The sequence below is a fragment of the Cyclopterus lumpus genome, chromosome 7 (assembly GCF_009769545.1).
Source record: "Cyclopterus lumpus isolate fCycLum1 chromosome 7, fCycLum1.pri, whole genome shotgun sequence".
In the NCBI taxonomy this organism is placed as follows: domain Eukaryota; kingdom Metazoa; phylum Chordata; class Actinopteri; order Perciformes; family Cyclopteridae; genus Cyclopterus; species Cyclopterus lumpus.
In genome coordinates this window covers 24,568,427-24,580,372 of record NC_046972.1, presented here as the reverse complement: position 1 = coordinate 24,580,372, position 11,946 = coordinate 24,568,427, and the positions used below count along the sequence as shown (strand labels likewise).

General features: G+C 42.3%; 1 protein-coding gene across 1 annotated transcript; it reads right to left on the bottom strand.

The window, feature by feature from the left end:
* Positions 1 to 749: 749 nt before the first annotated feature.
* On the bottom strand, positions 750 to 8,333 carry LOC117733062 (C-type mannose receptor 2-like). Its single transcript, XM_034536401.1, has 6 exons — positions 8,203 to 8,333; positions 7,838 to 8,007; positions 6,411 to 6,633; positions 4,559 to 4,891; positions 4,240 to 4,340; positions 750 to 1,287 (listed from the first exon to the last, which is right to left on the bottom strand). Exons 1-6 carry the CDS (start codon positions 8,237 to 8,239, stop codon positions 1,183 to 1,185), a joined length of 969 nt encoding a protein of 322 aa, XP_034392292.1. The 5' UTR covers positions 8,240 to 8,333; the 3' UTR covers positions 750 to 1,182.
* Positions 8,334 to 11,946: the final 3,613 nt, after the last annotated feature.

Genomic DNA, 11,946 nt, shown 5'->3' with positions numbered 1-11,946 from the left:
ATAAAAACATGCAAAACAGTTGCCGTGAGCAGCACAAGTTCTTCTTTGTTGAATCGTCTCATTCTGTCAAACACGGACAGGAACTCATCGTCAGGTGACTTCATGCAAAATTCAAAGAGTAAAACTACAAAATATATGTTTCTGTATGTAAAGTTCCTCCATCTCAAACACACAGTATGCTACAGAAACGGTTTCATCACTTTATACATATTTATATTTTATATATTTATATATGTTTGTGTTTATATTTATAATATATGTATTTATATTTTATATATTTATATTGTATGTATGTATTTATGTATGTTTATATTGTAGATATTTAAATATGTTTATATTGTATGTAATTAAATCAAAAGAGCTACATTCAGAGTTATGGATGTACAAACTACAGAAGAAGGTTCTTGATTATCAAAGGTAAAAGTACTCTTTATGCAGAATAAACTCTTTTAGAGAGCTATAATATAATAACCAGTGTGTTATTGGATCATTATTATATTATACTGTATATATACTATTATTATAATACTAATAATAATAATCCATTTAATTTATATAGTGCTTTTTAAGATACTCAAAGACACTTCACATTATACACCGTAGACACAGCTACGGGGAGCAATGCATTATAATATAATAAACAGTGTGTAATTGGATCATTATTATATCATACTGTATATATATTATTATTATAATATAATAAACAGCTGAGATGCTACAAAACAAAGCTTCATATTCTAAAAGCTCATCACACTTTTTATATTTAACATCTTACTGTGCAAAGGAACTACACTATGACAAATAAATGTGCTAACTAGAACCCTGGAGGGTCTTCAGCTGGAACCTTTCCTAAAGGTTCTACCAGGAACCAAGCGTTCTGTCTAGGACTCACTATGGGTTCCTCATGCGGTTCATAAAGAAGATTTCTGGAGAAGGAAAGGGTTCTTCAGAAGCTAATGGTTCTCGGGAGAACCTGTTTGGAACCCTTATTTCATAGAGTGTATAAACTATAGCTGACAGATCGATGTAGTGGAGTCTAAAGGACGATGACATGGAAACAGGGTACTTCACAGCAAAGGGTCTGGACTTGGGTACTTTGGTTCTTCTACCATTGATTGAGAGGAACAAGAGAAGGAGGAAGAGGAGGAGAAAGGAACATTACAGCTCATCTGTTCTCTTCTTCTAGGTCTTCTTCTCTTCCTTGTGGAAGACTTTTCCATCCGACTGCTTCTTCCAGCTCAGTTTGATGTCGTCGTTCAGCCCCTGGTCCTTCAGCCTCTGTTTGAGCTGAAACATGTAGAGAAGAGATCTTCACTAGACTGGTGTTCCCTTACATCCTGCTTCCTTTATCTGTCCTTGTGTGAAGCTCTAGAAGAGCTCTTCACTAGACTGGTGTTCCCTTACATCCTGCTTCCTTTCTCTGTCCTCATGTGAAGCTCTAGAAGAGCTCTTCACTAGACTGGTGTTCCCTTACATCCTGCTTCCTTTCTCTGTCCTCATGTGAAGCTCTAGAAGAGCTCTTCACTAGACTGGTGTTCCCTTACATCCTGCTTCCTTTCTCTGTCCTCGTGTGAAGCTCTAGAAGAGCTCTTCACTAGACTGGTGTTCCCTTACATCCTGCTTCCTTTCTCTGTCCTCGTGTGAAGCTCTAGAAGAGCTCTTCACTAGACTGGTGTTCCCTTACATCCTGCTTCCTTTCTCTGTCCTCGTGTGAAGCTCTAGAAGAGCTCTTCACTAGACTGGTGTTCCCTTACATCCTGTTTCCTTTCTCTGTCATTGTGTGAAGCTCTAGAAGAGCTCTTCACTAGACTGGTGTTCCCTTACATCCTGCTTCCTTTCTCTGTCCTCATGTGAAGCTCTAGAAGAGCTCTTCACTAGACTGGTGTTCCCTTACATCCTGCTTCCTTTCTCTGTCCTCGTGTGAAGCTCTAGAAGAGCTCTTCGCTAGACTGGTGTTCCCTTACATCCTGCTTCCTTTCTCTGTCCTCGTGTGAAGCTCTAGAAGAGCTCTTCACTAGACTGGTGTTCCCTTACATCCTGCTTCCTTTCTCTGTCCTCGTGTGAAGCTCTAGAAGAGCTCTTCACTAGACTGGTGTTCCCTTACATCCTGCTTCCTTTCTCTGTCCTCGTGTGAAGCTCTAGAAGAGCTCTTCACTAGACTGGTGTTCCCTTACATCCTGCTTCCTTTCTCTGTCCTCGTGTGAAGCTCTAGAAGAGCTCTTCACTAGACTGGTGTTCCCTTACATCCTGCTTCCTTTATCTGTCCTCATGTGAAGCTCTAGAAGAGCTCTTCGCTAGACTGGTGTTCCCTTACATCCTGCTTCCTTTCTCTGTCCTCGTGTGAAGCTCTAGAAGAGCTCTTCACTAGACTGGTGTTCCCTTACATCCTGCTTCCTTTCTCTGTCCTCGTGTGAAGCTCTAGAAGAGCTCTTCACTAGACTGGTGTTCCCTTACATCCTGCTTCCTTTCTCTGTCCTCGTGTGAAGCTCTAGAAGAGCTCTTCACTAGACTGGTGTTCCCTTACATCCTGCTTCCTTTATCTGTCCTCGTGTGAAGCTCTAGAAGAGCTCTTCGCTAGACTGGTGTTCCCTTACATCCTGCTTCCTTTCTCTGTCCTCGTGTGAAGCTCTAGAAGAGCTCTTCACTAGACTGGTGTTCCCTTACATCCTGCTTCCTTTCTCTGTCCTCGTGTGAAGCTCTAGAAGAGCTCTTCACTAGACTGGTGTTCCCTTACATCCTGCTTCCTTTCTCTGTCCTCGTGTGAAGCTCTAGAAGAGCTCTTCACTAGACTGGTGTTCCCTTACATCCTGCTTCCTTTCTCTGTCCTCATGTGAAGCTCTAGAAGAGCTCTTCACTAGACTGGTGTTCCTTTACATCCTGCTTCCTTTCTCTGTCCTCGTGTGAAGCTCTAGAAGAGCTCTTCGCTAGACTGGTGTTCCTTTACATCCTGCTTCCTTTCTCTGTCCTCATGTGAAGCTCTAGAAGAGCTCTTCGCTAGACTGGTGTTCCTTTACATCCTGCTTCCTTTCTCTGTCCTCATGTGAAGCTCTAGAAGAGCTCTTCGCTAGACTGGTGTTCCCTTACATCCTGCTTCCTTTCTCTGTCCTCATGTGAAGCTCTAGAAGAGCTCTTCACTAGACTGGTGTTCCCTTACATCCTGCTTCCTTTCTCTGTCCTCGTGTGAAGCTCTAGAAGAGCTCTTCACTAGACTGGTGTTCCTTTACATCCTGCTTCCTTTCTCTGTCCTCGTGTGAAGCTCTAGAAGAACTCTGGTTTCCACTAGAGGATCTTTGTTGTTTACATGTTTTTTGGATACAAGTCTAGCTTCAATAATGACTTCTCCACATTTGCACTACACATAGAAACTCTACATTGTTCTTAGTAGTCCACTACATCTCATGTATCACCTCTACATTGTTCTTAGTAGTCCACTACATCTCAGGTATCACCTCTACATTGTTCCTAGTAGTCCACTACATCTCATGTATCACCTCTACATTGTTCTTAGTAGTCCACTACATCTCATGTATCATCTCTACATTGTTCTTAGTAGTCCACTACATCTCAGGTATCACCTCTACATTGTTCTTAGTAGTCCACTACATCTCAGGTATCACCTCTACATTGTTCTTAGTAGTCCACTACATCTCAGGTATCACCTCTACATTGTTCTTGGTAGTCCAACACATCTCATGTATCACCTCTACATTGTTCTTAGTAGTCCACTACATCTCATGTATCACCTCTACATTGTTCTTAGTAGTCCACTACATCTCATGTATCACTTCTACATTGTTCTTAGTAGTCCACTACATCTCAGGTATCACCTCTACATTGTTCTTAGTAGTCCACTACATCTCATGTATCACCTCTACATTGTTCTTAGTAGTCCACTACATCTCATGTATCACCTCTACATTGTTCTTAGTAGTCCACTACATCTCATGTATCACCTCTACATTGTTCTTAGTAGTCCACTACATCTCATGTATCACCTCTACATTGTTCTTAGTAGTCCACTACATCTCAGGTATCACCTCTGCATTGTTCTTAGTAGTCCACCACATCTCATGTATCACCTCTACATTGTTCTTAGTAGTCCACTACATCTCAGGTATCACCTCTACATTGTTCTTAGTAGTCCACTACATCTCATGTATCACCTCTACATTGTTCTTAATAGTCCACTACATCTCAGGTATCACCTGTTGTTCTGTTGTTAATGAGATGAAGGTGTACCTGCTTCAAGAGGTCCTCCATCACCACGGGGTCATTCAGATCCAGAGAGGAGCTTCTTTTCTCCAGCCTCACTTTCACCACTCGCTTTGAAACAGGAACGTCTAAAACACAAACAACATCATCAGTCACATTTTGGATGATAATAATCAACATTCTTGAATATTTAAAAATATGAATGATAAAAGAGAAAAGTATGGCTAAATGTTTAAATATGGCTGGTACAAGAACACATTTGATTAGCTTAGCATAGACTTAGCATTGTTGCATCACTCAGGCCAGCACTCTATAGTCCACCTTTAGAGAGTGATTGACAGCTCACCACTGTAGCAGATGAAGGCTGACTTGACGTTACAGTCCAGGGTCTCCCATCGTCCATCGGCACTGAAGTCTGCTGCCACACAAGTCTCAGAGGAGCCATTAAGTCCACGAGGCTCCGGAGGATTCCAGTTCCTAAATGAGGAGTCACTTCCATCAGACCACTTCCATGGATCTCTGAAAAGGCCGATCCAGACTTCAATGGGATCCAGACTCTGGACCATCTGGTTCTCCTCCATGTTCCTCACCAGGGCCAGGTCTGTGTGGTGTTCTCTGCAGTAGCTCTGGGCCTCAGTCCAATTCATCTTGGTGGAAATGAGGACAAATCTGTTTGGCCCTGAAAGTAGACCAGAGAGAAGTGCTGAGTAGAGGAACCATAACAGACCACATGATGCAGACCAGTTTATTGTTGCTTCATGAATCTGAGCATGAAGGTGGAATCAACACGGAGCTGTGTGAATATGAACATGCACATTCATAAAGGCAACAGACAATAATCTGCTTTAAAACCTTTTAAGCCCCATGGCGCCCAATTGGGCCCCTATTTACACATTATAGTTAGACAGTGTAAAACATTACAATAAACATGAGCAAATATATTGATGTTGTACATCAAATTAAACAAGAGAACTTGGGCTACAAGACTCAGTAAGCCATTTCCACACAACTCAAACACCAACTGAAAGAATTATGAAAATATTATAATCATCATTTTGTCAGGAGTCAGCCCACTCATTTCCGGAACTAGCATCCCGTAGCTCGGTGCTATCAGATAAAGACAGATAGCAAAGAGCAAGAGGACTCCACACAGATTCTAAATGTATTTTCTAAATCCTTCTGCACCAAAGCATCACCGAGATATGAGTCAAAGAACACAGCAACATGAATCGCTTTAGCGCTTACAGTCACAAATGTGGCTTATTTTGGGATTTTTTGGAAAAAAATCATTTTTCTTCTTCTAATCAACAAAGACTGCTATATTTGGATGTATTGAACACCATTAGTAATATAAAAGTGAAATATATGGTTTGGTACATGAGAAAATTCAAATTGCCCAAATGCCCATTTCGCCTAATTGATCTGTACTAAAACCTCTCTAACTTTGTTCTGCTTTACTTTTTCAAAGTCAAACTTTACAGAGAGACTGGTCACATATTGTTCTATGAGCTCTGATGTGCTTTTCTGTTTCTGTGCATCTTTCCAAAAGATAATCTTCCTGAAAGTGCTTTTTTTCTAGGCGAACCTGGAAATTCATCTTTTGCTGTCTTTCATCTTAATTTACTCTTAACCAGTAACAAATATAATACTATTTACACATCTGACCAGAAGCCCACATGTGTTGCCTTTATTATACCACCAACATTATTCAAATAGCCTTTGTGGTTGCAGAGATACACACTTTTTAGTTTGCGTATGATATTTCGAGCAGAAACCTAGAAAATAGCTTGGGGCTTAAAAGGTTAATGGACCTTCATGTAGCTGAAGACGAGTTCAAGTAACCGGGAGGAACTTTTAACTGGTACTGAACCATTCTCAGTCTAGTCCTGGTCCTCTAGTCTGAGTTTAGTTCTGATCCTCTATGTGACCTCAGTTTAGTCCTGATCCTCTTCAGACCTCCTTTAGTTCTGACACCACGCTGCTGGAGACCCAGGACTTATTGCTGATAACAGTGGAGGGAAGGGGGGCACAGGAGAACCAGAACCAGGACTGAGAGGGGCAGACTGTCAGACCCTGCTGCAGTAAAGAGAGTTTTTCTAAAGGGACCTGATGTTCAGAGACACTTCCACTTTAGTCCACAGGGGGCGCCATAATCCACACAGAAGGACGTTTTCTCGTAGTAACTTTAATATTCTCACCTCTGACATCGAAGCAGGCTGGGAAGAAGGACTTCTCACACATGACGTCGTTCCATAGCCCATTTGTATTTTGCATTAGTGTGCAGTGTTCTTTATTGAGGTAGTTGTTCGGTTGTCCAGAACTCCATCGTCTGAACTCCGTCTCCCCGGGTTTGTAGTAACTTGTGTTTGGCAGTGACCACCTCCAGTTGTCCAGGTAATGGTACAGTCCGATCCAGGCTCGCTGAAAGCAATATTTCATTGTGATATAAAGAAAGAGACTTTCTAACGATGCTAACGGCGCTAACAAAGGCAACATGACTCCACTATATATTTACATGGACGATGTTGGTTTGATGAGATATTAATGCTGTAAATATCCAGTTCAGATTAGCAGAATGTTGGGTAACACTTTATAATAACTACACGTTATCTAGAAGTAAAAATAGAACATACATATATTCAAATTGCACAGATGGTGCCCAAATGTCCACTTTGCATAATTAATCCGTATTTAAACCTCTCTTTGTTCTGCTTTACTTATTCAAAGTCAGGAACCTAAAAAAGAGGTCAGTTTTTAAATGCTAAATAGCATGTAGTTACTATAAAGTGTTACCGTATGTTGCATTAAATCACATGTTTTATATGAATAATTAGAATATTTAGTTCAGAAAATTCAGACGAGATCTCCAAATGTGTAATTTCCTGTCCGTTCCCTCTGGTCTGAACCCTCTCAGCCCCTCGCAGCTCCAGGAATGATTTTCATGTGGCTAGATACTCATAATCAATAATGTGTATGTGCCAGCACACTAAGAAACAACTCACCACTCGTGCCCTGCCGGCCTCTCAATGTCTTTCATAAATGTTTTGTAAGGCATAGATCGTCCTACCTTTAGATGAGGTCACTCACAATATTAACTAACGACTCGTAGCTGCCTGCATTAATTAAAACTAAATGATCTCATTAATCATATATAAGTCCTTAATAAAGGGTTTGCAATACATATTACTTAATTTACAAATGCAGAATACATCATTTATGAAGTAGGAAAACCCAATCATGAAACGCATAATAGTTAAGCTTATTAATCGAGAATAAAACATTTATAACTGCGTTCATGAATTACTGACTAATGAGTGTAAATGTTGGAACAATGCTCTATAAATGATGAAGTGTTTACTCATACTTAACTAATGCTAAATAGCGTGTAGTTACTATAAAGTGTTACCGTATGTTGCATTAAATCACATGTTTTATATGAATAATATCAATCTGTAAAGTAACTCTATCAAATAAATGTCCCTCTGAAATGTTAGATTCAGGCATTGAACTAAAATACTCAAGTGAAGTACAAGTACACACTGAGGTCCAGTTCATCTGCAGACTGTCCTCCACTGTGTGAATGTAGAAGGTTCAGACCACCTGTCACTGACGTAGTAAAACTCACTGAGTGGACCGGTCTCTTCAGGGTCTTCAGGGTCTCCAGGTCCTCCAGGTCTCGTATGGTGACCAGGTCCTTGTAGTTCTCTCTGCAGTGACGCTGGGCTTCAGACATGGTCTTCAGCTCATGAACAACATGGTAGTGACGTCCAGCAGCTGATGAGACGGCACACAGTCCTGGATGGACAAACAGCTTATTGATTACATTTAATATTAATAACCTAACTCACTCATTCAGATTATCATTTTACATAAAAGTACAAAAGACAAACAAAGAAGTGGAAGTCAGAGGAACGTCACAGGGACACATTATGAAACAGTATTATAATAATGTAGAAGATGGGAAAAGGATAAAAGATATTAAAGTCTTGCCCGACACCACGACGACGCTCAGAAGAAGTTTATCCATCCTCGTCTCCTCTCTGGTCCTCTCTGGTCCTCTCTGGTCCTCTGGTCTCTTCTCTGGTCCTCTCTGGTCCTCTCTGGTCCTCTCTGGTCCTCTCTGGTCCTCTGGTCTCCTCTCTGGTCCTCTCTGGTCCTCTGGTCTCTTCTCTGGTCTCCTCTCTGGTCCTCTGGTCTCTTCTCTGGTCTCCTCTCTGGTCCTCTCTGGTCCTCTCTGGTCCTCTCTGGTCCTCTGGTCCTCTCTGGTCCTCTCTGGTCCTCTGGTCTCCTCTCTGGTCCTCTCTGGTCCTCTGGTCTCTTCTCTGGTCTCCTCTCTGGTCCTCTCTGGTCCTCTCTGGTCCTCTGGTCCTCTCTGGTCCTCTCTGGTCCTCTGGTCCTCTCTGGTCCTCTCTGGTCCTCTGGTCTCTTCTCTGGTCTCCTCTCTGGTCCTCTCTGGTCCTCTCTGGTCCTCTCTGGTCCTCTCTGGTCCTCTGGTCCTCTCTGGTCCTCTCTGGTCCTCTGGTCTCCTCTCTGGTCTCTTCTCTGGTCTCCTCTCTGGTCCTCTCTGGTCCTCTCTGGTCCTCTCGTCTCCTCTCTGGTCGTCTGTGTCAGGCTGTTGATCTGCAGCTCATGCAAAGTTCTGCCAACAATCATTTCCCCAATGGACATGTAGTGGCTGGGGCGTGGTTAGGGGGTGCGATCTCATAGTCATGTGATGTCATAATCATGCGATCTCATAGTCATGTGATGTCATAGTCATGTGATCTCATAGTCATGTGGACAGTACAGCTTTACTTGACACAGCGTCCGTGAGATCCCGAGCAGACCATGGACTCTTTAAGACCTTTTGCTTATGGACAGTCTCCCTGACCACCTGAGGGCAGCACAGACCCTGGACTCTTTAAGACCTTTTGCTTATGGACAGTCTCCCTGACCACCTGAGGGCAGCACAGACCATGGACTCTTTAAGACCTTTTGCTTATGGACAGTCTCCCTGACCACCTGAGGGCAGCACAGACCGTGGACTCTTTAAGACCTTTTGCTTATGGACAGTCTCCCTGACCACCTGAGGGCAGCACAGACCCTGGACTCTTTAAGACCTTTTGCTTATGGACAGTCTCCCTGACCACCTGAGGGCAACACAGACCGTGGACTCTTTAAGACCTTTTGCTTATGGACAGTCTCCCTGACCACCTGAGGGCAGCACAGACCGTGGACTCTTTAAGACCTTTTGGGCTAGAGGGCTGGGGATTTTTTTTCTTTTTTCATGGCAATGGGAATTGTCACTGGGAGTCCTTGCTGCCGCCTGTGGGGTCCCTCTTCATGGCTGCTACCAGGTAAACAGCATATCCCGCCTGAAAGTCTGCCCCCGAAACAAAGCAGATGGAATTTCAAAGAAAGCCAGCCGGTGTATCCTGTTAGTTATGTTCCCTTGGTGCTCAACTAAAGATGTTTTGGCATTGTCCAGCACTGCATGTGGGGAAATGGGCGTTGCTTTGTTGGCCTCCTTCCCCTTTGTGGCCTCAGGTGTGTCTGGCAGGTTAATACTGTCATCTGCCCGTCTCCTGAAGCAAGATTCCATCTAGATAAAAAAATTATATTTAAAGAAAACAGAGATACAGATTAAATGGACAAAACATTTGGTAATACATTATTTAAGGACACTGGTTATATTATATTACTATGAGTTATATTCAGTCAAGATCACCGTGTAATATTCCTTTTACATTATGATCTATATGTGTATAGTTCTCTAACAGGCTCAACATCCCAGAATCACTATGAATCAGAAGGGAAACTGTCAGGGAGTGATATGCTATGACAAGTATTAAATACAGCTTATGTCCCATCTGGGTCTACTGGTGGAAGAAGTATAAGTATATTTTAGTGAAGCAAAACAGCAATATCACACTATGAAAAATGCTCCACTACAATATGAATATTCCTTATGTAGAATTACAAAAAGTATTCATTTGGAAGCAGAGTGACCAATCAGTGTGACGTCCTATTATTAGATTAGTATTACATATGCATTAGTGCAGTGTCGGTGTTGTCAACTGAAGGTTATTCAAATGTAATTAAATAACCAATCTGTGCAAGAATAAAGATAAAAATACGACAGAATGCAATATGACAGAATCCGTGAATCGTTTCGACGAGCTTTATTCCAGGCAGACCTCACAATATTCAAACAACATTTCACTTTGAGTTGTAGAAGTATAAAGTAGAGTACAATAGAAATACTAGATATAATAGAAGTACCTACACAAATCTACTCGTTTTCCATCACTGAAAAGAGGGTTTTTCAAGTAGCTAATGTTAAGTAATTTAATGAACAGTTTGTAACAGTATTGTAAGATTACACTATTTTATTTTATTTGAGGTCTAGTCGTGCAACGTTATCTCGCCACAGTCAGCAACAGACTGGGTAGTTTGTTAACTTAGTTATTTAACGTTAATTTGACTTGACATGATTGAAATGTTAGTCACCAAGTGTTGGTCAATGTGTGGTTACTTCGTGGTCGCCACACGAGTGCCGATTGGCCACAGCGGACAATTTCTGGTTGATTTGTGGTAACGGACGGAAAGCTGATTGGCTGTCGCAACCAAGAATTAGGTCGATACCGCGCCTGAAGATCCTAAGTTCGGCTCCTGGCTAGCCTGACTTCTGTCAATATTCGTTAGCTAAATATCCAAAACACTTGCATAACATATCAAATTGTGGAATGTAATTTAATAGCACAACACAGGCTCAGAATACAGTCTAACTGCTACAGAAACACAGGGTATGAAACATAAAAGTAGAGAAAGTGCCTCTGGTTTTGTGTCGTGATGCCAGATAACAATCGGGCCTGTTACTCAACGCTCGATGGAGTTGGATAGCTCGACTCATTAAGCTGAACAGGCCTTTTATCATGTAGATTTGCATACACAAGTAAATATCATGGCAGCCACATGGTTACTGTTCAGAAATGTCTCCTAGTGCATTTGATATAACACTAATACACCTCTAGGGGGCAGCATCATCAAGCATCAATGTCTTAATGCCTTGAGGGCCTGTGGCAGTAACACTTTATACTGTCTGGACGCCCTGTTAGTGAGTCAAAGCCCATCAAGAGACGTGACGCACACACAGAAACTAAAAGTCCAGACCTAAATCTGCACTCTCCAAACACACATTGGTTTTGTCGTCACTCGCTAAGCCTTCACAACACAGTCCAGGTAGTGATGGTGTGTTCTTCACACACTGATTGGCACCGTGCCGGTGGGCGTAGGCATTCATCAGGTGACACACATAAAGAGCCACGAGCTGATCCACGAGCTGCATCAACACCAGAGTGTGACGAGGACATGGCTGCACCGCTGCTCACCGCGATGCTCTCCATCTGCATCACCAGCTCCTACATCTGCCAGGGAGGTGAGAGGTTTTCATGACCCGGTAGTTCAAGAGACAATGCAGTCATCATTTAGGGAATTAATGCATCTGTGTCACCTGTTTATGGGACAGCGCTGCTGAGAAAATCAACAGCGACGGACTTTCTCCTAAAGATCAGAGAGAAGCGTGAATCGGAGTGTTTTCCTGGAGGCTGCAGCAGAGAGGTCAGCGAGGCTGGAGGACTGATGGAAGCCGACCACGTGGAATATGTAAGTTCCTTCTTTTACATTGAATTCCAGTAGTTTGTGAACACATTGATTTGACATCAAATTAGTCTTGGTTTACTTTTATTTTGGGAG

Excerpts from the sequence above, each read along its gene's own strand:
- LOC117733062 (XM_034536401.1), bottom strand. The coding sequence starts at position 8,239 with ATGGATAAACTTCTTCTGAGCGTCGTCGTGGTGTCGG. Across the intron at positions 8,008-8,202 it reads GAGCGTCGTCGTGGTGTCGG|GACTGTGTGCCGTCTCATCA; the intron begins GCAAGACTTTAA and ends TTGTCCATCCAG. Across the intron at positions 6,634-7,837 it reads TGAAGAGACCGGTCCACTCA|CGAGCCTGGATCGGACTGTA; the intron begins GTGAGTTTTACT and ends TATTGCTTTCAG.